Here is a 25001-nt window from a genome sequence, read left to right on the forward strand (position 1 = left end):
AAAATGACATATGTATGATATCTGTACAGTGTTTGGTTCTTGTGCAGTAAATAATTTAAAGTGTTCCCATACTTTATGTACACCCTATATTTGTCATAGTTGCCATGAATTGTGATTTACATGCTGCTACTATGGCCTAAAATGCTTACTATAACTGAAAACAAATGTTGAGTTAAAGTTATACATTATGTGGCCCTCCTGACAATCTCTGATCTCTGTCTATTGCTTGGGTCCCTGATCTACTTTGATAAAACAACAGATCTGATGCCTTCCTACAAGGTGTGGTCATAGTCAAGTCACCATAACTCCTTTCCGCCATTCTGTCACATCCCATCTTATTACACTGAATCCATACAACCAACTGGCACATACATGCCACTTCACTGTCACAACTTATACCAGCATTGGAGGGTAACATGACTGACTGGTACAATTGTAACAATGTCTACAGTGCTGCAAAATGACCAGAGAGTGACCAGTACCATGTCCAATGAGCTTATCTACATGAATAAGCTAATCATTGCCAAAATATTCTAAGCTGAAAGAAATTTCTCTCTTTTTTAGAAAATTATTGACAACTGTTACTCACCCCTGTGAGGTAACGATAATCTGCAGGTCCTCTGAGGTCAAGGCTTATCTTCTCATCAATTGTCAAACCAGCAAGCATTTCATAAAATATATGGTAATTACGTTCACCATTATTTTGCGAAACAATACGAGACTTTTCCAAAAGATACTGCTCAATTGCAGCACCTTCAATGACACATTCTTGGCTGAAATTGATGTTGATATATTTTCCAAATCTGGATGAATTGTCATTGCGTATTGTCTTGGCATTTCCAAAAGCTGAAATGATGATAAATTTTAATACATTAAAATTGTTACTGTCTCTGAAATTGCATTCATACCTTTAATCACACACTTGTTGTTTTAACTCTAAGAAGAGAGAAATCATGAAATAACAAATGTTTACAGCTGACCATTATAGCAAAGGTATGTTATTGTCTGCAAATTTATTAAATCAATACTTTTTGTATTTCCTTTCCCTCATAAACTGTAAATTATAGTACTTGCAAATCATTCAATTCACATTAAAAACACATGGATAAGTATTGTGGTCTTAATTTTGTACAAAGAAACTTAAGCTCTCCAGTTTGCAATCCTATGTACTATTTTTATTAATGAACACATTAGTTGGACTTTTGGAGTGCCATGACTACAAAGCAGTTGCAGTTTTGTTTTTTAGTTGCTATTATGAAAGTTATTGAAAGTCATTGTTCCTAGGGTGTATCCCATCAAACAAGGTCCACTATTTTCATGATTTGGTAAATTTATTTTATTTTAGCTTTGTGGCTGGATGGTACCACATTCATTAGTTAACCTATGGGAAGGAAATGCTATCATCAATTGTCTGTAAATCATGTAATCTTTGATCTATGTTATCATGTTTCAATTATTTGAATACAATATTTTCTGAGGCAGAAATTGCAATAGCCCAGCATTTGCCTAAACAAGAAACTTAGGCCAGCCGGTGCACTAAACATGTGGTCATTAATCTGTCACGCAGATTCAATCCTGTCTGCCTCACCTCTCTGTCTCACATGTTACTCTATACAAGCAGGCTGAAAGTTGTTCAAAAAGTAATGCCTTCTAATTTCTCTAACAGCTAATTAACAAGAAAACAAAATGAATTATCTATATTTGGTGTAACATTTTGGAAGTAACTTTTCACTTCTCAATATAATCTCCATTATTTTAAACTGTTTTAATCCATCTTTGAAGAAGGGTATGAGGGTATGCATCCCATGTAGCAAAAATCAGTGCCTCTACTCTTCATACACTTGTCCAAAGAAAATCCAGTCACCATGTCTTCAATATCATGAGCACAATGAGCTTTGTTAGTGGCCTGAACAGATGGTAATCTGATGGCACTATGTCTGGAATATACTGCAAAAGTGGTAAGACTTCTCCCCATTTTTGCTATCCTGCAACAGACTATGCATCACGTGTGGACCTTTATTGTCATGGACAAGTATAGGAGTTTCTAATGATGATGTTACGAAACACACTTTAACCAATATTATAAAGACAGTTTGCATTATTGTATTAAGCACTCAGGGCTTGTTTTTATGCTTTACCAGAGTCCATAATTAAAGATGAGGTGTAATCATTTGCAGTCACTTGGACAAGGCATAAGTGGAAGAAGTTCAATGTAGACATAATATAAAAGTATACATTTGTTATGCTTACGTGAAAGTCACTTTCATGCAGGCTATGAAACAAAATGTAAGTTAATGAGCCTTCCATGCAGACACCAACTAGAAATACATATTTTACTTATTTACATAAACCTCACAAAAATGTTTACTAAAAGCACATGATGTGTATAAGTGTAGAACTTGGCTAGGCACAACTACACACCATACTCTAATGCTGGCAGGAAACACATCCTGTAACAGGATAAGCCCCTCAAGCATTCATGTAATAAGCAATTACATTACATTAATACTTGTTACATAGATCATGAATATGACATCTCGTAACATGTCAGTTTAATATAAGTTTTCACTACACATTTTTTTCATTCCAACTTCATCATTCATATACCTGTGAACATTTTATGACTAAAATGTAAATCCTGTGATAATATCTTTCTTCCTCAAATGTATTTTTCTTATATTTCTTTTGTTTTGTGCTGCTGCTTCTGACAGTGTCAAAGATTTGTTTTGTTCATTCCACAACATACTGAGATATGAAACAGCCTTTCATATCACCAAATACAAAAATGATTAAAGCATAATGGTTTACATTTCCTGTTAATTCTGGTGAACTGAAAGCACATAATTTGCAATCATTGTTTTTCACTCAATAGTCTTGAACACAATTTGTATGTTTACCTAGTTTCTTGAACATTCAGAGAGCTTGTAATGAGGAAAACACTAAGGAAATGTGTGTATAAAGTGGAATACACATAGCACAGTAGGAGTTGAGAAGATGTGCAAAAGTGAGAGGGACTGTATCATAAAATGCAGCAGCCCACAGCATCATTTTGCCACATCTCTCAGTGGTGGGTACTTAGACATGTGGGCTGACATTTGGCATTGCTTTTAGTGTTAATGCACATATAGTGATGTTCACTGTTTTACCTTTTGCTATGAGTGACATACAGAAACACAAAACATATTTAATGAATGAGCAAGAGAGAGGATTCCATATACATGAATTTTACAAGGGGGAATTTTTCAGGGCAAGAAACAGTGCATCCATGTGGAGTTTTTTCCAGTACTGGCAGCTGGTAGGAGAAATAACAGCTACAACAACAAGAGTGGAACATAGAAAGTCAGCAAATTGAAGACCCCATAAAAAATTCTCTGAGTCTTTCTGATCAGAATACATCATACACCATGCATCTGTTTTGTAACATGCACACTCTGTACTAGCAATAGCTACAAAATCTTCTTTGAAAAGAAGAGTAATGTAAATGAAAAGCCATGGGTTACTACATGGCTAAAAATATCTTGTAAACAGAAAAGGGAAATGTATCTTATACCTAGGAGGAGTAATGATCGAGAAACAGTGAAACATATAAAAACTACTGCACTGTATTAAGAAAAGTTATTAAAAATTCCAGAAGTATGTGCATTATGTCTGAGATTAGCACATCTGATAATAAAATCAAAACAATTTGGAATATCGTTAAAAGGGAACCAGGGCAACTGAGAGCACAGGAAGACTGTATTTCTATCAGACTCAATGAAAACTTTGTTAACAATAAGTCAGAAGTAGAAAAATTTAATAATCATTTTGTAAGTGTTGTAGAGAAAATGGGAACCAACTATTCATTAGAAAATGCATGGCAGTATATGGAAGAGGCAATACCTATGCAGTTTGTTAAAACTGAACTTCAACCCACCTCTCCTACTGAAACTAGGAAAATAATAAAGTCACTCAAAAGTAAAAGTTCACATGGAATTGATGGCATTTCCAACAGAGTGCTAAAAGCTTCTTCCAAACAGATAAGTAGGATTCTCAGCCACATATGTAGTAGCTCACTGAAACGGGGCATTTTTTAGACAGACTGAAATATGCTATTGTTAAACCATTTCATAAAAAAGGGGATAGGTCTGATGCTAACAACTACTGCCCAATTTCACTTCTGACAGCTTTATCCAAAATTCTTGAAAAAGTAACTTATTCAAGAGTGGCATCACATATTTGTAAAAATAAAGTACTAACAAAATGTCAATTTAGTTTTCAGAAAGGCTTTTCAACATAAAATGCTGTATATGCTTTAACTGACCAAATATTAAATGCTTTGAATAACCAAACATCACCCATTGGGATGTTTTGTGATCTCTAAAAGGCTTTTGATTATGTGAATCATGAAAATTTAAGTATTGTCGTATGAGTGGGACAGTGAACAAATGGTTTAATTCATATTTAACTTGAAGAATGCAGAAGGTTGAAATTAACAGTACAGATAGTCTGCAAAAATTAGCAGAGTCCTCTAATTGGGGAGGTATCTAGTATGGTGTCCCACAAGATTCAGTCTTGGGTCCCTTATTGTTCTTAATATACAGTATATTAATGACTTGCCACTCTATATTCATGAAGATGCAAAACTAGTTCTTTTTGCTGATGATACAAGTATAGTAATCACACCCAACAAACAAGAATCAGTTGAGGAAATTGTAAATAATGTATTTCAGAAAAATATTAAGAGGTTCTCTGCAAATTGACCCTCACTAAATTTTGAGAAAACACAGTATATACAAGTCTGTATAGTAAATGGCATAACACCATTGATAAATATAGACTAGGAACAGAAGTCTGTTGTCAAGGCAGCATATTCAACATTACTGGATGTGTGTACTGATGAGAAATTAAATTGGAAGAAACACATTGATGATCTACTGAAACGGTTAGGTTCAGCTACTTATGCTATTAGGGTTATTGCAAATTTTGGTGATAAGCATATCAGTTAATTAGCCTACTGTACCTATTTCCATTCATTACTTTCACATGGCATCATATTTTGGGGTAATTCATCCTTAAGAGAAAAAGTATTCATTGCACAAAAGCATGTAATCAGAATAATAGCTGGAGCCCACCCAATATCACCTTGCAGACATTTATTTAAGGAACTCAAGATATTCGCAGTACCTTCACAATACGTATATTCACCTATAAAATTTGTTATTAATAACCCATCTCAATGCAAAAATAACAGTGAAGTCCATAGCTATAACATCTACATCTACATCTACATCCATACTCCACAAGCCACCTGACGGTGAGGAAAGGTTGATCTTCACTATTCTGAGTTAAAGCTGGCTTTGGCAGAGAAAGGGGTGAATGATACTGCCACAAAAATCTTTGGTATTCACCAAATAGCATTAAAAGTCTGACAAATAGCCAACCAACATTTAAAAACAAATTAAAAGAATTTCTGAATGACAACTCCTTCTACTAAATAAATGAATTTTCAGATATGAAATAGTAACTGTAACAAGTATTAATGTTGTATGTATGTAAAAAGATCACAGGTTGGAATTTAACATCTATGACCTACCAAAAGGAACAACCTCAGCATTTCTTGAAGCAATTTAAGGAAACCACAAAGAACTTAAACCTGGATAACTGGATGAGGATTTGAAGATTGCTCCTATTGAATACGAGTTCAGCACCTAAGTGTACCGCCTCACTTTCCAGTATATAATGAAGCAGAAGATGATGCATTACACATATAGCACTGCTTTTAATTATTGAAACTTCTTACAGAAGCATATTAAGTGAGATAACACAACACAACTGTGGAGTATAACTGCAAGAAAACACATTACAACATCATCTTATGCAACAAACAGAAATACTTTGCAGTAAAGCAATATTCTGCTACTGAAATCCCGATAAACAATTACTTATCTTTAATAAAGTGTATGAATGTACAGAAATATACTGTTATACAAAAGCTATAAACAACTTTTTTTCTAGAATTTGCTTACCTTCCAACACTGGGTTTGCTTCCAAGATTTGCTGTTCAATCCAGGAATGTTTGCCACTTATAGCAGCTAGATATTGAAGAATTAATTTTGTGCTCTCTGTCTTGCCAGCACCACTTTCACCACTGCAAGGAAAATGAACAAGTGAGATAAATGTAGAGCCACAGGAATGTACAGAGCAAACACAGGAAATCCTATTGTCTACAAATGCTAAAACTGAAAAATGAAACTTTTTTTAATTCATCACCTGAAATTTGGTTTTAGTGTGTTTATTTAGAGATAAAGACAACAAATTTTGAATTAACTAAACTATCTGAAATACTTAACACAATATATTTCTGACAGTCAACTGTTACTTTTCAACCAATTAGTAATCTGGAAACAGAATCATGATTAGTATTCTTCACACACACATATCTCTATGAGCTGCCAAACTACGGGCAAAACAATAACTGCAGCCAATGCTTACATTAGCTTCCATCTGCACCTACCACAAGTAGACTAATTTAACTTAAGTGAATAATCTTTGCCCTTAATCTGAGTTTCCACAAGCAATCAAAGTGATGTCACTCAAGTAGTGTCATCAAATATGCTTGTGGAAACATCTAAATTACAGTCACACCACTAAAAGTTAAAGTTGTTATAACTTTTTGATGCCATTTGCCTTCCTCGTTTAATGGACTGCCAAAAACCTGTTTAGATATTTGTCAGGTATCACAACAGACAGGTAAAATTATGATTCATTGAAAACAGATTGAGACTCAGTTTGAAGCAGTGTCTTTTGTAAAGTTACATGCACAACAAATTTTACTTTCAGTAAAGCTTTTGTCACTATACTTCTTTCAAATGTATTAGAACATTTTTGTGTGAGTTACACATACACACATCTAATACAAGAAATTCATCATGAAAGGTTTTTTGGTTACAGTTAATTTGTTGTTACTGTGATTCTAAACATTATATAAAGACATGATTACTTCATGCTGCATCATAACATCCCATGAGTCACAACAACAAAATAATAGTGTGTATATTAACAGAAGCATGATATTCCATATCTATATTCTATTTACAAACTTGCTGTCAGTTACATTTGGTTTTATCATTCATCTTATGAGCATTCAATAACAAATCTGTGTACTGAATCCAAACAACATTCATATCATCTAATCCATACATTTCTTGTTTGTATCTAAATTACTTTGTAGATAAAAATACATAATTGACTAATTAATAGCAGAGACTTAGTTTTCCAGTAGCTCATTTCATTCCTAAAATGGAGAAAATGAAAAAGCTGCATGTAATTAAACCTCTCATTCAGTACAATTAGCTAATTCAGATGATAATAATGATAGCATCATCTGGTTATAAAAGCCAGACTCTACATATTTAGTGTAAGTTTCTGTTATTAGTGGGCACTTAATGACAGAATGAATGAGTGAATTTCTAGTTTTTAACTTCCATAAATGATGACACTTGTAGTTTGTATATTGAATCTTCATGTACTTCAGCATATTCAATACCCAGTTGTATTGCACATCACTCACTTTTGAACACTTATGTTTCTATTCCTTTTTCTTAGGTTGTAAAGCAGCATTACTGCTGTAGCCCAGGTGATGACATTCACATCCATTTATGCAATTTTGGCTGATGCCTTATTGAAAAACATGCCACACCAGTCCATGGCATCACACAGTTTGAGTCATCATGCTACTTTCTGTGGTCTTATTTTAGTGGCATATGGGAACTCAGCTTTACAAATGGTTTTCCTCGTGTCTATCAAATGTCTCTTAAGCAGGATCATTAGTTTCTGGCTCCTTCAGGACCTTTTAAGAAAACGAAAGACTTTTTTGTTGAATTTGTTGCACATGGCTGCTAATAGAAAAGTAAGAAGCAGTAAATCAAGGCAGTGCCAACAGGCGTATATATTCATGTCATGCAGTCTGGGTGACTAGAAAGGAGAATGTCATCACTTGATTCCTGATTTCAATGATTGTAGTATACTGTTTATAGAGCAAAAAACTACCAGTTGCTTTGTTAGTCACACATAATTGTTGCAGCATAAGCCTCAGCAACCATTCATGGCATATGCAGGCCAACTACCTACCTAATTCTGCAGCCTGCTGCTGCAATAAAGCTCAAATAGCATTCTGCATTTTGGCATGAACGAATCACTACATGCTCTGGAACCAAGCAGAATTTCCATAGCTGACTGCATGATGGGATATAATCTCCTTTCATAACATCCCAAGCTGGATTGAGTATATACACTTCCAACTCAGCCACAGCAGTATTCCATTGCTGCTGTGCATTCAGTCACTGCAGTATAAATATACCTGTTGTCAGCTCAATATGTGGCCCATCAGTTACGGTGTCATCAACTGGGCAAAGCCACTTGTCTATGAGCCTTCAGCTAGCCCTGATGGTTTCCAGGCTTTGAACTGGATTTGCCGAGACGACGCCACCTAGTCATGCCATCTCCTCACATTCTATCTAGTCTCCGAGGATCCTGTTTTCAAGTCAGGGCATTTGCACATTTGAGGCAGCCGCCTTGGACTGTGTACATTTTATATTAATCCAGCCATAAAGTTCACAGTACCAAGGAGCTGACCCCAAACTTGTGTCAGCAAGGCCACCATTGTTGCCAGCTGCTGTTATGCTGCCTCTGCATTCTGCTGCCTTAGCATATTAATTAACTGCCTGCTAGCCACAGCCAACTCCTGGACTGTTCTCACTGACCTCTTGTATGAAAGCATCACATAATAAAGAATGTTATTGTTGAGTAAGCATTCATGCCTCCCCACATGCCATGGTACTGGCGAGCTTATTCCTTAGTCCCCCTGCTCCCACAGGCACACACACAAGCACTTTGGAGGCAGAAGTGACCATCCTGCAACATTGGTTTCACCAGCTGAAACAATGGTATCAGCATAATGATCAGAGCATAATGTGATAGCTACATTTGGTGTCACAAGAGCCAGTAGAGGGTATAAGGGATCAGTTCTCATCTAGTAAGTCAGTATCCATCCTAGACACTAGTACCAATGACCCAATCTCTCCTCTTTTGAGTAAGGAAAGAGAAAGTGTACTTATAAAAGCTGTTGACAGCTGATAAGCTGGGATGTTGGTTGCAGGAACAGATTTTGCATTTGGCCAAATTATGTTATGTGGATAATGCAAAAAGGTACAGAATGTATCATGAGGAGCTAAGAAGTGCAAAAATAGTTGAAATTCTGAAAGCAAGCAAGGTACAGTAATAAAGGAGAAAAAAATAGTTCTAAGTATTATAGGGAATGGCTGAATAATGTGTCACAAAAACCAGGGAAGTCCATTGAAAACTTTGGAGACAGGACTCAAAAGGTGAATGTCAATACACACAATTTGACAGAAAACAATGATACTAACAATGTCCTTCTGCAAGAGGCACAACAGAGGGCACTGGATACATTTCTGTGTCAAGAAAAGTATGGGCAGAGATCTCTAAGAACTCAGCTGAAGCCATAGTGACTGTAATGGCCTTAGAGAAGATAGATCCACTGACTAGGTTTTGGGATAGAAAATGAATTTTCACCACATGTTTTAAATGTTACAGGTGTGGACGAATGAGCCACATATGTAATGTATACCATGAACCACAGTGTATACATGGGGGTAAATAGGGGAACCAGGTGGGATTGCAGATGAAAGCCTAACAGGGGACATGATACATGGACACAGGATGTTAAACAACTCTGTTAAACAACAATGGCAGCTCAGAGCAGCCACATGCCATTCCTGTGAATATAAACACAGCCAAAATGAGTGCACTAGCAGAATTTTGTTTACATAGCTTAATGTATGAAAGGAAGCACAAGATTTTATGGGACACGGGTAGGTGTCCTCAGGAGGTTTAAAAGAAAGTTAGACCCATTATGATGTAAGTTAAGTGGAGTGGGTGGAAATGTGGTGCATTCCCTGGGCTCAGTAGTGTGGAGATTTTGGATTGGCCTCATGTAGAAAATGGTTGCTGCCTACTGTTAGGGTTAGTTCGTTAGTTTTCTTTGTTTTTTTAAAAAAAAATCATGCTAAAATTGACACTGCTCGGTGCATGGTACAACTTGAAGGGACATTGTTCCATTTGGGGGAAATTGCTGACAGGATCACATTGTTGCAAGGTTCATCCCTAGAGTAAGGGGAACAAATTAGACTGCACACATGGCCACAAAGGATCATTTTGCACAAACATGTACTGTAAGGTCAGGAAAACCACAGTTGATAAGTATAGGGACTTATCTGACGGTAAATGTATTATGTGTAGTGGTGCCACTACAGCAAACTGATGAACTGGATCAAGTATAATGTTTCATATGCAGTAGTGTTCTACACATAAAGGAGTTGACTATATGCAGGTAGTGCCTGTTGGGTGGGACAGATAATTTTAGAGTACGAACATGGAATTGTCCAAGCACTGATGGTTGCCAGTTTTAAGATTTTGGAGGGAGGTGATTTAGATAGAGCAAATTCAGACCTTAAGCTTAAGCAGGCTGCTAGTTTAGCCGCATTACGGGAGAAGATAGTAGACATGGAAGGAGCAGAGATGATAGTAATGGAGCAGTTATTGTTAGAATATGAGAATCTGCTGAATCATCATGGGTCTTTGCCACCATTTCACCTGCAACCAGTAAGGGAATAATTTAGTAACCAACACTTATGAGATGTATTATCAATGAAAGTGCCAATCCTTGGGGAGTCTCGTGTGACCATCATGAAGAAAAGTGTAGATAGAATGAAGGCATATTGTTTTTGTTGTGATTATTGGTACCTTAACAAGCATACAGTTACAGCTTCTTCTCCAGTTCCAAATCCACACATCAAAAAAAGTTTTGCATCACCATGGTTCCGAGAGTTCCGGGACCTGTACAGAAAATTGGAATGGAGATCAACATAAACATCATTTCCACCCTTTTCATTTCTCATGAAAACCATACATTGCATGTTGTACCACCAAACAGCAAGACCTTCAGAGGTGGTGGTCCAGATTGCTGTACACACTGGTACCTCTAATACCCCATAGCACATCCTCTTGCATTGATGCATACCTGTATTCATCGTGGCATACTGTCCACAAGTTCATCAAGGCACTGTTGGTCCGGAGTGTCCCACTCCTCAATGGCAATTTGGTGTAGATCCCTCTGAGTGGTTGGTGGGTCACGTCATCCATAAACAGCCCTTTTCAATCTATCTCAGGCATTATCGATAGGGTTCATGTTTGGAGATCATGTTGGCCACTCTAGTCAAGTGATGTCATTATCCTGCAGGATGTCATTCACAAGATGTGCATGATGGGGGCGTGAATAGTCATCCATGAAGATGAATGCCTTGCCAGTCTGCTGCCAATATGGTTGCACTTTCAGTCGGAGGATGGCAGTCACATATCGTACAGCCATTACAGCTCCTTCCATTACCACCAGAGGCGTACGTCGGCCCCACATAATGCCACCCCAAAACAGCAGGGAACATCCACCTTGCTGCACTCACTGGACAGTGTGTCTAAGACTTTCACAACTGACTGGGTTGCATCCAAACACATCTCCGACGATTGTCTGGTTGAAGGCATATGCGACACTCAACAGTGAGGAAAACATGATGCCAATCCCGAGCAGTCCATTCGGAATGTTGTTGGGCCCATCTGTACCATGCTGCATGGTGGCATGGTTGCAAATATGGAGCTCGCCATGGATGTCAGGAGTGAAGTCACGCAGTTTGAATCCTAACACGACGTCCTGTGGCTGCACAAAAGGCATTAGTCAACTTGGTGGTGTTGGTGTCAGGGTTCCTCCAAGCCATAATATGTAGGTAGTGGTCATCCACTGTAGTAGTAGCCCTTGGGCGGCCTGAGTGAGGCATGTCACTGACAGTTACTGTCTCTCTGTATCTCCTCCATGTCCGAACAACATGGCTTTGGTTCACTCCGAGACACCTGGACATTTCCCTTGTTGAGAGCCCTTCCTGGCACAAAGTGGATTCAATTGAACCATGGTATTGACCATCTAGGCATGGTTGAACTACAGACAACACGAGTTGTGTACCTCCTTCCTGGTGGAATGACAGGAACTGATTGCCTGTCGGACCCCCTCCATCTAATAGGCACTGCTCATGCATGGTTGTTTACATCTTTGGGCAGGTTTAGTGACATCTCTGAACAGTGAAAGGGACTGTGTCTATGATACAATATCCACAGACAATGTCTGTCTTCAAGAGTTCTGGAAACTGGGATGATGCAAAACGTTTTTTGATATGTCTATAATGGAAAATTTGGATAATCTTGGGCATTGTAGATCTTTTCCTACCATGGTTCTGTGGAGCACTTATCATCAGATAGAAATAACAGCATAGCAACAGAGAATCACCCAAAGACAGCATTTACAGTCCCACCAGGACATTATCAATATCAGCATATGCCAATTGGTTAAAAAAATGCCCTGGTGGCATTTCAGTACCTCTTAGAAGCAGTTTTGGGGAATTGAAACCCAGGCAATTTATGGCATATTTAGATGATGTAACTGTCTTTGGGAAGAACATGGAAGAGCATGTATTGTTGCTAAGGAAAGTCTTTAAGTGATTATGCATGACACACCTAACACTCAGTATAGAAAGTGTCACTTTCCACTGGAAGAGGTACAGTATTTAGGACATGTACTTAGTCTCATTGGAGAGCCCAGGATAATAAAAGCTGTGCACATTGTTTTGGTACAATGTAGAGAAAAAGAGTTGCGGTCTTTCTTGGCACTAGCAAATTATCATTGGAAGTATGTACTGAAATCACTCATCTATTGAAGAAAGGACCAAAGTTTCACTGCTCAGCAAAGCACAAAGATGTGCCCCTTTGGTTGAACTAACTGTTAATAAAAGGACCAACTGGTGGAAGAAAAGTTGTGAGGGCAGGTTGTGAGTCAAGCTTGGGTAGATCAGTCAGCAGAGCACTTTACTGTGTTGGGAAAAGGTCCCAGGTTTGGGTCCTGGCTGCATACAGTTTTAATCCACCAGGAAGTTTCAGATCAGTGCACATACCACTGCAGAGAGAAGATTCATTCTGAACTGACAATCATGGAAAGAAATTTGTGTTGTAATGTGACTTGAGCAATCAAGTTAAGACAGGATTTGGGTGGGGCAGAGCATACAGTTGCTTATGCCTCACAATGAATGAGCAGAGTGGAAAATAACTACCCTGTGGTGGAGAAAAAAATAATACGTCTTATATATAGAATGATATATTTCTGATGTTATCTTTAAGACAGAAAATTTAAAGGCATAATGGATCATGCATCACGGAAGTGGCTATTGGGTCTGAAAGATTGTTTGAGCCAGTTAACACACTGGGTGGTAAATCTCATTAATTAGATTTTTAGGCAATTCATTGATCTGGCAAATCACGTGGAAATGCAGATGGGCTGAGTCGGAAAGACTGTGCAATACAACAAATATGTTTCACCATCGTGGAGTGGCAGAGGTGCAAGCTGCTTACAAAGATTGCAAGCTGTTTGCAATGCAACCTTGATTCTTTGTGCACAATGGTGTGTTATGTAAACAAACAAAAGTTGGGCCTTATTCTGCATTACCAGCTGCATTGCAAAATGAAGTTTTAAAGCAGGTGCATGATCATGTGTTAGCAGGGCATAGAGGTTGTAGAACAGCAGAACACTATGTAGAGAAACAATACTGACAGTGAACATGTAAGCAGGGTGTAGAACAGTATGTAAAGAACTGTGTACCTCGGGGGGGGGGGGGGGGGGGGCAAAAAAAAAAAAAAAAAAAAAAAAAAAAAAAGAGAGAGAGAGAGAGAGAGAGAGAGAGAGAGAGAGAGAGAGCTGAATTTAGTCATTAGTGTGTTCTGTTTTCTGAGACTACTGAAGGCCAACGAACCACTGGATATAACTGGTTTGGAAATCTTAAGTGCTTTTGGGCAGGCACAACATAGAAATGATAGCATTCTGTATCAACAAGATGACACATTGGCATGAGCCATGGTTAGTAATTATTTGTTAAATTTTGGTATCTACTGCAGAGATGTTGATTATAGAACAAGCTATTAACTTCTTGTCACAGCTGATAAAGTAACTTTATCATTTATTATGAATTCCTAAATTAAGAGCATGCTTGTTAAACCTGCAAGCAAATGGCAGAATAGAACAGATTAACCAATGATACGGAAGTGCTGAGTCACTATTTCACCAGCCATTATAATGATTGGGATATGCTGTTACATTACATAGTTGGTGCATACATATCAAAAATTCATAAGAGTTGGGGTCTATCACCGTACAAGGTTAGTGTATGGATGGAAGCTGCCACACCCATTTCACATTATGAAAACCAGAGTGCAGAAATTTGTGAAAATCTTATAGACAGTATGGTGCCAAGTGCAAAAAGCAAATATGGAGGAATGACTGAGTCAATGGAATGTCCAAATTCCCTACATACTGTGGAATGTAACAAAATTATGAAAAGGGTAGTTGCTACTCATCATGTAGTGGAGATGCTGAGTCGCAGATACGCACAACAAAAAGACTATTGGAAAGTGAGCTTTTGACCAACAAGACCTTCATTGAAAATAGACAACACACACACACACACACACACACACACACACACACACACACACACACACACACAAAATGGTGAGTAGCAACTATCCTTTTCATAATATTGTTTCCTACATGCCTCATAGGCTAGTGAGTGATACTGATCATCCACATTGGGGGCACATTCAATCCTTCCAGATCTACCCGATAGCTTTACCACCATTATCAGTGTTGGTCCCAAGAAAAACGAGGAAGGGATAAAAAAAAGTGGCATGAGAAAGTGAGCAATACATCCATAGGCAGTCTATGCGTACCTTGGTATATGATCAAGAGCTAGGTGATAGAAAAGAGAGAAAGCTAAAGATACTAACAAGAGATATAAATGCCATGAAGTACGCCTGTATTCCATGAATTCGAACTTTAGGGAAATATGTACATATTAGAACAAAGGAGACTCTGATAATTGCATTGGATAAGAAGAGCGACATGCTGATGGCAGCAGAAGAGCTGTGCCAATGCCAGAGGGAACAGATTATGATATGCCCCTCTATAGTAGTCCAAGCTGTCATTGGGACATGAGAAATGGAGCTATTTCTCAAGAGAACAGACTCAGGAAGATATTCACTAGACATCCCTACAACCTACCTATATTTTCAGGAATCAGGGTCCTCAGGAGTGCTCAGCAGATGGTTCAGTTGTAGCTACCCCTACCTACTATAAGCAAGGGGAATTGGGCAATCGGAGTTATCGAACAGTAGGATACTGCTAAACAGGAAATGAAGTGAATGATCGTTCCAGCCTACAGTGACAATAACAGGGACTACAGCTCTGAAACCAATTTGTCCTCTGCTGAATCTTCCCAACAACCCTTTCAAAACAGTGTCAGCAAAGAACCTAATCTACCTAAATAATGCCTTTAATTCCACCATATTTAGCCCCTTCGACAAACTCTTAGCAGGACAGAATGGGCACATCAGTGCAGAAGAGTTGTTCCAGGATATTCAACAATACTGTAGCAGGTGAAATGAAATGAGCGTATGGCATCGTTGGCCAGGAGGCCCCATTCGGGGAAGTTCAGCCGCCAAGTGCAAGTCATATTTCATTCGATGCCACATTGGGAGATTTGCGTGCCAGTGACGGGGATGAAATGATGAAGAGGACAACACAACACCCAGTCCATGAGAGGAGAAAATCTCTAATCCTGCTGGGAATCGAAACCAGGTCCACTTTCATGGGAGGCAAGCTTGGAACCACCCAGCTAAGCAGGTGAACACTGCAGCAGGTACCAGAACTGACTCATGGTAATGGGAATTTGGTCCTCAGCAACTTTCTCAGTCATGATTTTCCCTTGTACAACCTATTTCTATGATTGGCAGAGAGCCATTAACCCACCCAATCTCACAGTCCATGGTCGTCCCTTGTACAGCTTATGACTATCATAGCAGAGAGACATTAAACCAACCAGTCTCCCTTCCATTGCCTATCAGCCTGATGAATCAAGTGTACATTTTGAACAAAGTGATGAAATATCAGGGGTGTACCAGTCACAATAAACCGTATGAAGGAGTGTTTCGGGAAGGAAAATAGAAAATTAGTAAAGTGTAAGTAATGGTTGGAACAGAAATGCACCATATAAGCAGGGGAAAATAAATTTAGACACATTATTTTAGTAGTTCACAAGTTCAACAGCAGCCCACAACTCAGAGGACTGAATTCTCCAAGGGGAGAGGAAATGTGGCATCAGCCTCAGGCGGTCCATTGAAACCAGCCAAGGGGTGTGCAGGCCAGCAACCTACATAACTCCAAAGCTGGAGGCTGCACAACACTGCTGTAGCATTCTGCAATGAAGTATTCCATCATGAGCAGTGGATTAGACTGCTGCATGCTGTAGCAGCAGTTCCACAGCTATCTATGTGATGAGATTCTGCTCTCACCATAAAACACCCAGCTGGAGTGAATGTAAATACTCCCACAAATACTCTTATCAGATTTGCCACCAGATCATATTGTGCAAATCCTACAATATTTCATTGACACAACTGCTTTTTATCTTCATGTGGTGGTAGATGCTTTTGTAACTGCTACAAGAAGCGACTGATGATAATCACATGATGGTATCAAAATTTATCGGACAATGAGTGGGCAATACAAGTGCACAGAAAGATGCTCAGAGTTGGCAGAAAGCAGCACTCATAGTACTCCCTGCCAGGAGCTGCGGAAAGGCCTTCCATGCATGTGCTGTGGACAAAGACTGTGCTGCCGGACACTCCTGTGATTAAAAGCCGAATTAAAGCTCAGCAATGCACTGCATCAAACCATGAATCAGAAGTTCTTCTGTTTTAATTTAATGACAGCCAGTGCTGGATTCTAGGCAGCAGTGTATGCCATATGGATATGTATGGTCTCCTAAAGAGCACAGTCCCAGAAAGATGATGCTGAGGACAAAACTTCTGTCTTCCCATAAAACATGTGATGCCCTGTGTCCAGGCAATGCACCACTACTGCTGATTTATCAGGTTGCCCAAGGTGTGTATGACAATGGTGTTCAACACAATGTTTGGAATGTCTGCCCAGTAGAAGATTTCCCACAATGGCATGGGATCTTATACACACAACATTTCCTAAGGCCAAGATCATCTTTGACTGAACAAATAAATTCCTCAATTTTGCTGGTGGCGAAAAAACACATTTGATGTCATGTCTCTTGAGGATGCTTTCTATTCTTGATGACACGCCACCAGAATAGAGCAAGAATGCTGTTGCAGTGAGTGCTTCTGCATCTTCATTTACATCCCTGCTCTGAATTTGCGTAGAATGGAATGCAATATTAGATTTTAAAACAACAGATCAGAAATAAAAAATGGAAAACATGTATAGCTTACACAGACTGATTAACTCAGAGTTACATAAAGAACTCTACAAGCAGTACAAACATAAGTACCGCAAAGAAGTCAGGAGATTAAAATCAGACAGAATCAGCCAACAGATATGAGGTTCAGATAACATTTCATAGACAAAATCACCCAATGAAACACAAACTAAAATTAATACTGTACAATTAACTGTGAGTAATGAAGATATCTCTGATTCTCTTCTAGTCAGCAATATTTTTAATAATTAATTCATAGATACTGTCAAAAATGATGTCTCTATGAAACATGATATACAGCACTAATTTGAGTCCTGTAACAAACAGAACTGCAGTACACTACCCACAGTAAGGCCGATATTACAATATCAAATTTCTTTGTCAAATATCTTTGTCAAAAATCTTAGTCAAAGATATTTGATGGTGTAATAGGGAACTTTGTCAAATGTCGTCCAATATTTGATCAAATCTAGGGCCTCGCGGTAGATTTGATCAAAGAAGTCATTTGTCTTCTGTTCACTGCAGTGTGACATGTTAGATGTTACCACATGCAGCGCTAGCATTGCTGCAGTGTTCTGTCGTCTGTAGTGTTTTTATAAACATTGCCGGTAAATACAATTGGTGTGTGCCAACAACTACAAAATTAATAGAGATGTATGAAGCTGATGAGGTGCTTTACAATGTGAGGCACCCTGAATACAAAAATATATTAAGAAGATTGGAGACCTGACCTGACCTGACATGACCTGACCTGACCTGACCTAACCTAACCTAAGCTAACCTAACCTAACCCTCTCCTGTAGCAAGGAATCGGAGTGTTACAGTGAGTCTGTCTTATGCAGATGTAGCAGTTTTTAAGTAAATATTGTGCTTTATGATATGAGGATACACTTCACTGAGCACATACAGAAATGTATGCTCATCCATTCTTAAGTAATTGATGTATGACTTGACCTCCTCCACTATAAGTTCACGTAACAAGTTTTGTTGAATGCTTTTATCGTGTCATCGTAAAACCCATGGCTTCACCCAGGTATGTTTCCTTTTTTTTTCTCCTGCTTCTCTTCCACATGTGCACATAGTGCAATTGTGGCACATGCAACTGCTGCAGTTAATAACAAGTTGTTGTTGTCAGCCATCTTGAACTTTGACGAAAAATATGATGACAGTGTAATACCCCTTCTAGCACTATGTCAAAGATCTTTGTCAAATATATTTGATGGAATATTTGATCACATCTTTGATCAAATCTTTGACAAATAAATTTGATAGTGTAATACCGGCCTAAGCACATATGACATTCTTCACTTACTGATAACCTCAGAAACAAAAAATCAGCAGGATTAGATGAAATTTCTCCATATCTATTGAAGAAATGCAAACATGAACTAATGAAACCACTAGTTCATCTAATAAACAGTGTTCTTGAAGATGGTGTGTTCCCTGATAAATTGAAACTTTCTGTAGTGAAACCAATACACAAAAAGGGGGAAACAAAGCATGTACAGAACTACAGACTCATTGCCCTAATCTCAACTTTCACCAAACTGATAGAGAAAATAATATTTTTAAAAAAATCTTGGAATATTATAACAATGCTGACACATTAAATGATTTCCAGCATGGTTTCAGAGGAGGTCAAAGTATCACGTCAGCAGCAGTACGATTTGTCCATAATGTACTCGAAAAAAATAAATGAAAAATTCCAAACAGCAGGAGTATTCCTGGACCTCTCATGGGCTTTTGATAGAGTACATCATGACATGCTCCTATAAAAAATTGTGAAGAGTGGTGTCATTGGGAAACTCATGCAATTGCTAGAAACATATTTAAAGGATAGACAACAGTGCACGGAGATTATGTACTCTAATAGAGAAATACTGGAGAGGAGAAGGTCAAGTATAAGAACTATACATTTTAGTATTTCTCAGGGCTCCATTTTAGGTCCAGTCCGATTCATATGCTATGTAAATGATGTCCCAAGTTCTCTTGACAATAAGTAATTGATCACTATGTATGCAGACAATACATCTTGTGTCTGGTTCGCAGACAATGAGCTCAGCCTAGTTGAAGAGATACATAACTTGATTGAAAAGGCAAGAGCTCACTTTGAAAGAGAGAACCTAAAATTAAACATAGAAAAAACTAACCAAGTGTTCCAAACAGACAAAATACTGCAACTGATGAAATTCAACCAAAAACCTGTACATATTGTAAATTCTTGGGTTTATGCATAGATGAGCAACTTTCATGGAAGCAGTAAGCTGATTATGTCTGTAAAAAAATAACATGTAGTCTATAGGTATTAAGAAGATTATCTCCATATCTTAATTCTGAAACCCTAAGGACTGTATATTATGGACTAGTGTATTCCTTCTTGTCCTATGGATTAGCACTGTGGGATGGGACATGCCAAACTAACATGAAAAGAGTTTTCATACTGCAGAGCAAGCCTTGAGGATCATAGCTAAAGTAAAACCAGGAACTTCTTACAAACCCCTATTCATTAGACACAATATTCTCACAGTTTACGCCATGTATATACTAGAAACTATAATGTTAGCAAAAATAGACACTAAGATCACAAAAAGAAACATGGATATTTACAACTATGAAACAAGGCATATGGTTAACAGAAGATTAACTTTAACAGCAAAAAGCCCCTACACCAAAGGAGCTGTTTTTAATAACTTGTTACCAAATGAAGTTAAGATATTGACAGAGGATACTTTTAAAAATCAAGTCAAGCAGTGGCTTATCCAAAAATTCTCTTATAACCTGAATTTATCATGAATTACAATGTAATAAGAAACAAAGTAAACTAAAAAACTGTTATTGTAAAAAATTTATACTTTGTTGAAAATGCACATGCATGTAAAATTACATGTTACAGCCAATAAATTGAATTGAATTGAATTGAAATGGTATGTCTATCACAATAACCATTCTGTTGGAACACTGTTCTTAGATGATGTAGTTCACCAGATAGACTATCGGCATCTGAGACCACATGTGCCTATGTACCAAAGAATATAAGACACTCCTGCACTGTGCAGGATGATGACCGCTTGTGGCCAGCAAATACAATTCTGTATGAGTTGGTTTGCAGTAGACACTATGTCCCAGTGTACCATCAGCTTTTCTTATAACCATGACATGCAGGAATGGTAAGATTCCACCTTTCTCCACTTCCATGGTGAACTGTATATTCATATGGAGCCAGTTAAAATGCTGGGGAGACATAGGTAATATCCCTATTCCATGGAGCCGTACCACAAATGTATTGTCTACATACCATCAGAAGCAGGGACACTGGACACTTGCCGACATCAGTGCATTTTCCTCAAAGTCTTCCATAAAATACTGTGGGGTTTGCACTATGTGATCCAGTGACAAACCTGAGAAGTGTATTTGCAACAGCTCCATCAGGAAAGCCTGAAAAGTCACATCTAATTACTCACATTTCAGATGGATGTGGCACTTCCATTGGTAGGCTGCATTCAGCCAGCACAGTCCCTGAGTCAATCATCAATCAAATGTGTGGCCTAGCAGCTACAACCTGTCATCAACTGGTCTGTGAGCTATCAGCTGGCCCCGAAGGATCTGCCGAGGTGAGCCACCCAGCCAGTCTCCGAGAGTTCAAATCAGGGCATCTGCACACCACTGCCAGCTGCCTTGGGCCATGGGCAGTTTACACCTGCCCAGCCATCTAAGCTATCTACACTGTGGACCTCTCACCACAAGTGTCTCAAAAAGGACATTGTCATCACCAGTCACTAATCTGCTGCACGGCATACCCACTCATTGATCATTAGCTGCAGCTGGCTCCAAGACCACAGTCATTGAACTCCTGTATGGAAACACTGAGTACTAAAGATGTGGTTGTTGAGAAAGGATTCTTGATTTCACACTTGCTTTAGTCCTGGAAGATCCCATCCCATAGCTCCCCACACATGCCATTTGGAGACAGGCGTGGCCACGCTGCAAAAATGGTGTCAGCAGAGTGGTCAGGGGACAACTTGACCACAACACCCCAGTGTCCTACATCACAGGAATGGGGGTACTAAGGATTCCCATTTCCAAGTGGTCCAACCCGTATAAGTCAGACAACAACAACTGACATGAATGAACTGAAAGAAGAAGAGGGAAAAGAAGGCTAGACAATTATCAAAACCACAAAAAATGAGTAAAAGGTGAAGTACAACACACATTTACTTTTATATTGGCATATTAGAATATTAAAGCAGAATATCCCCACCACAGGTAATGACCAGAATCACTGTTGAGGATATATGTGCAGGCCAAAAACAGCAGCATACAAAGCCGTTTAACCATCTACCTTTTACAAAGTATTTCCTCAGTCACAAAGAAACCAGTTTCTCTTACAAATTCTTCTACACTGAGTGACTCCTCTCCTTTAGACTCATAAATATGTTCTTGAATCTTTCCATAGCTACACAAATTTCTCATACTTCATTACATAAAAGTGCAATAGTTTACCTGATTACAATACATTGGTTTCGACCAAATTTTGCCATGTCAGTATAGCTACTGTCACCAATAGCAAATATATGGGGTGGCTTATCACCCACTTTCTGTCCCTTGTACTCCTTGACATAATCTCCTGTGTATATAGGTAGTGGCTGGTATGGGTTGACTGCCACAAGAATTGACCCAGTGTATGTCTGAAAAACAGAAAATTTCGTCTGTTTCAGCAACAACATAGAAAATAAACAAACCATATGCATCACTCTATGAAGCACAAAAACTTGGAAAGCAAGATGAATGTGGGAGTGAGGACAACACAAAAACAGAAAAGCCAGCTAAAAGTTAATGTTGCTTTTTATTCTTTTCTGCAAATCAAAGGGAATCTTCACTGAATGATTAAAAAGTACAGCATTCCCATGTGCTCATCCTTTAGCCTCTACTATGAGCCTTCATTGGTGGCAACATCTTGATCTGTTTATTCACATAAAAGCTAAAGGAAAATGTCAGCCTAAAAACTATGAGAAATCCTACTGGTATGGATATATTTAAACAAAATATGAATAAATACGGGGTGGTTCAGAATGAGGAGGGAAACAACAAATGTCTCAGTTAATTAATAGAGCATTATAAAATTATAAACAGCCGACCAGCTGCAATGGATAAAGAAATTCTTTACCTTGGTTTCGACAAATATAAATTTGTCTTCTTCAGAAGGTAGCAATTTCACATTAGTAAGGACTAATGTACCATCACCGTTTTTACAATTGTCAGCATAGATCCATGTGTCAAAAATAAAATATAGCCCTAGAATTAGGGTTTGTCACGTAAATATAAAATAGCTCATGGATCTTGCAGAGCTCACAACCGACTATTTTATTTTTGATACATGGATCTATGCTGACAATTGTAAAAATGGCAGTGGTACATTAGTCCTTACTAATGTAAAATTGCTACCTTCTGAAGAAGACAAATTTATATTTGTTGAAACCTAGGTAAAGAATTTCTTTATCCATTGCAACTGGTCGGCTGTTTATAACTTTATTACGTGAAATCATTGCTGTTGTGCAGCTATGTTTAAAATAGAGCATTAGTTAGAAATAAATTTCAAATTCCAGTACCCAGATAGCTTGACCATAAAAGAAAGACATAAGCAAAATTATCAAAAAGATTTTATACATCTGCAGACAAAGGCAGACTACGCCATACAAAGATGGAGTTCTAGGCACCAAATGTGACTCACATCCCAGTTATTCCATGAACTGCATTATCCAGAGAGAAGACTAAGTCAAAAATGTGCTTTGAACTCTCCTTAGTCAGCTGCACTGAGTCTATACTGAAATTACTTTGTCTTTTTAGTCCCTAAACAGTCACAGCTCATTCTCAGTTTTGATCTCATTCTTTCCTCTCCAGTTATTCTTTTTGCAAATTATGTAAAATTATTATATATTTTTATTCAGTTATCTGTTTTTCCTTATTCCATCACATCCTATTTTTAGATCTATTGCTAGTCATTTTTCTGTGCACCTTTCTTGTTTCTGTTTCCACTTATTAGTTCCCATGTTTTCCACCTTGTTATTACAGATCACTTTAAGGTCCTACATCTGCTCCTCTGTGTGCCTCCATAATCTATCTGATTAGTTCATCCCTGCAGTCACTCTGATATTCTTTCTGAAATATGTCATCACATTTTGCTAATCTCCCACATGTTTCAAAGCTAAATGAGATAAAATATGTTGTTTTATTACAGAGGAAGGATTTACAGGTGCAGTAAGTTACACCAAAAAAGGTTCTTTTTTCTTCTTACCCAGGATTTCACATTTGTGTTTATACTTTCTGAGTGAATTATGAAAACTCAGATTTAGTATTACTCTCATATTCTGCTAAATATGAGTGCCTTTTCCATTTCACATACACAAGTTTTCATATTTTCAAACTGAATGTATATAAAGTCTTCACACCCACAAGTTAATAATTTGTTAAAATCCTTATTTTCAATAAACAATGTGGATTATTTTCACAAGTTGATGTGAAGATTTTGGCAGTCCTTGCTTTCCCTTACTCTTTTTATGTCATAGTTAACTCTTCTGTTGGAAAGATTCCCATTCTACCAGAACTAAGTAAAGCAACAGTGAGGCAGAAAAAGGTCTTAGAAAAATAGGTCTTGTTACTCTGATGGATGTATCACTGTAAGATTCATACCTAAAGACAAGCGCCATCACACCCACATTGGGTGAGAAAGCTCCCAACACAGAAAACACAGCATCTCTGGCCAATGGATCATGTGGGACCTGCTAGCTGGCCAATTTAAGTTGGGTGGCCATGAGCCTTCTCTTATTCTCTGAGAGTTAGTCATTACTGTGTTTAGAGCTAGTTGACAATCCCTAGACAATAATGCTGTATTTACAAACTGCCAGATAATGTAGCAGTCTGCTCCTATCATTGTGGAAATCGACTATGTCTGTAAGTGAAATTAGTAGAGTGCAGTTATGCTTCAGTGTCTATAAACTGATGCACTTAGTCAGCCATATATGTGTGTGTGTGTGTGTGTGTGTGTGTGTGTGTGTGTGTGCTTATTTGTTTTAGTTGTAAATATTTGTCATGCATTGTTTTTCTGATATGTCCTACATCCTGGAGGGCCTCCTCACTATGGATCAACTGGAAGAGAAGTAAATCTAATCTAATGTAACCAACTATTGTTCAACAACACATATATCAATATCACCACACTTACATTATTACATGTCCACTGGTTTGCATTCAGTTTATCTTGAGCACACAGCGAATAAGTTGTGTGAATACTTTTAATTTTATTGTGGCCCAGGACAATTATTTTATTTTATTGTGAACTTACTGATTTTTATTTCACATTGCTGTGTACTTATGTTGCCTTAGAAAAGCAAGTCACAAAAACGTGTACTTGTAGTTTATTTAATTATTGTATCATGAGTCACTTGTATGATGTACCATACGTACATGGAATGAATCCATTCACAAGTGGATAATCATAACTTGTCTTTAAATATTCCACATGTTCAGCATCTACAAAAATATTTCATTTGATGACTGCAGTAAGTAATAAGT

The 25001-nt window shown here is 38.0% G+C and overlaps 1 protein-coding gene across 1 annotated transcript in view; it reads right to left on the bottom strand.

Moving 5' to 3' along the window:
- Nucleotides 1–25001, bottom strand: part of LOC126484845 (myosin-VIIa-like) — a 406864-nt gene that overhangs the window by 342102 nt on the left and 39761 nt on the right. The window contains exons 3-5 of the mRNA XM_050108441.1: nt 21933–22117; nt 6006–6127; nt 590–846 (exon numbers count right to left, since the gene is read on the bottom strand). Of these exons, the coding sequence (XP_049964398.1) occupies nt 590–846; nt 6006–6127; nt 21933–22117 (564 nt within the window). The remainder of the gene's footprint in view (nt 1–589; nt 847–6005; nt 6128–21932; nt 22118–25001) is intronic.

Source organism: Schistocerca serialis, chromosome 6 (assembly GCF_023864345.2).
Source record: "Schistocerca serialis cubense isolate TAMUIC-IGC-003099 chromosome 6, iqSchSeri2.2, whole genome shotgun sequence".
In the NCBI taxonomy this organism is placed as follows: domain Eukaryota; kingdom Metazoa; phylum Arthropoda; class Insecta; order Orthoptera; family Acrididae; genus Schistocerca; species Schistocerca serialis.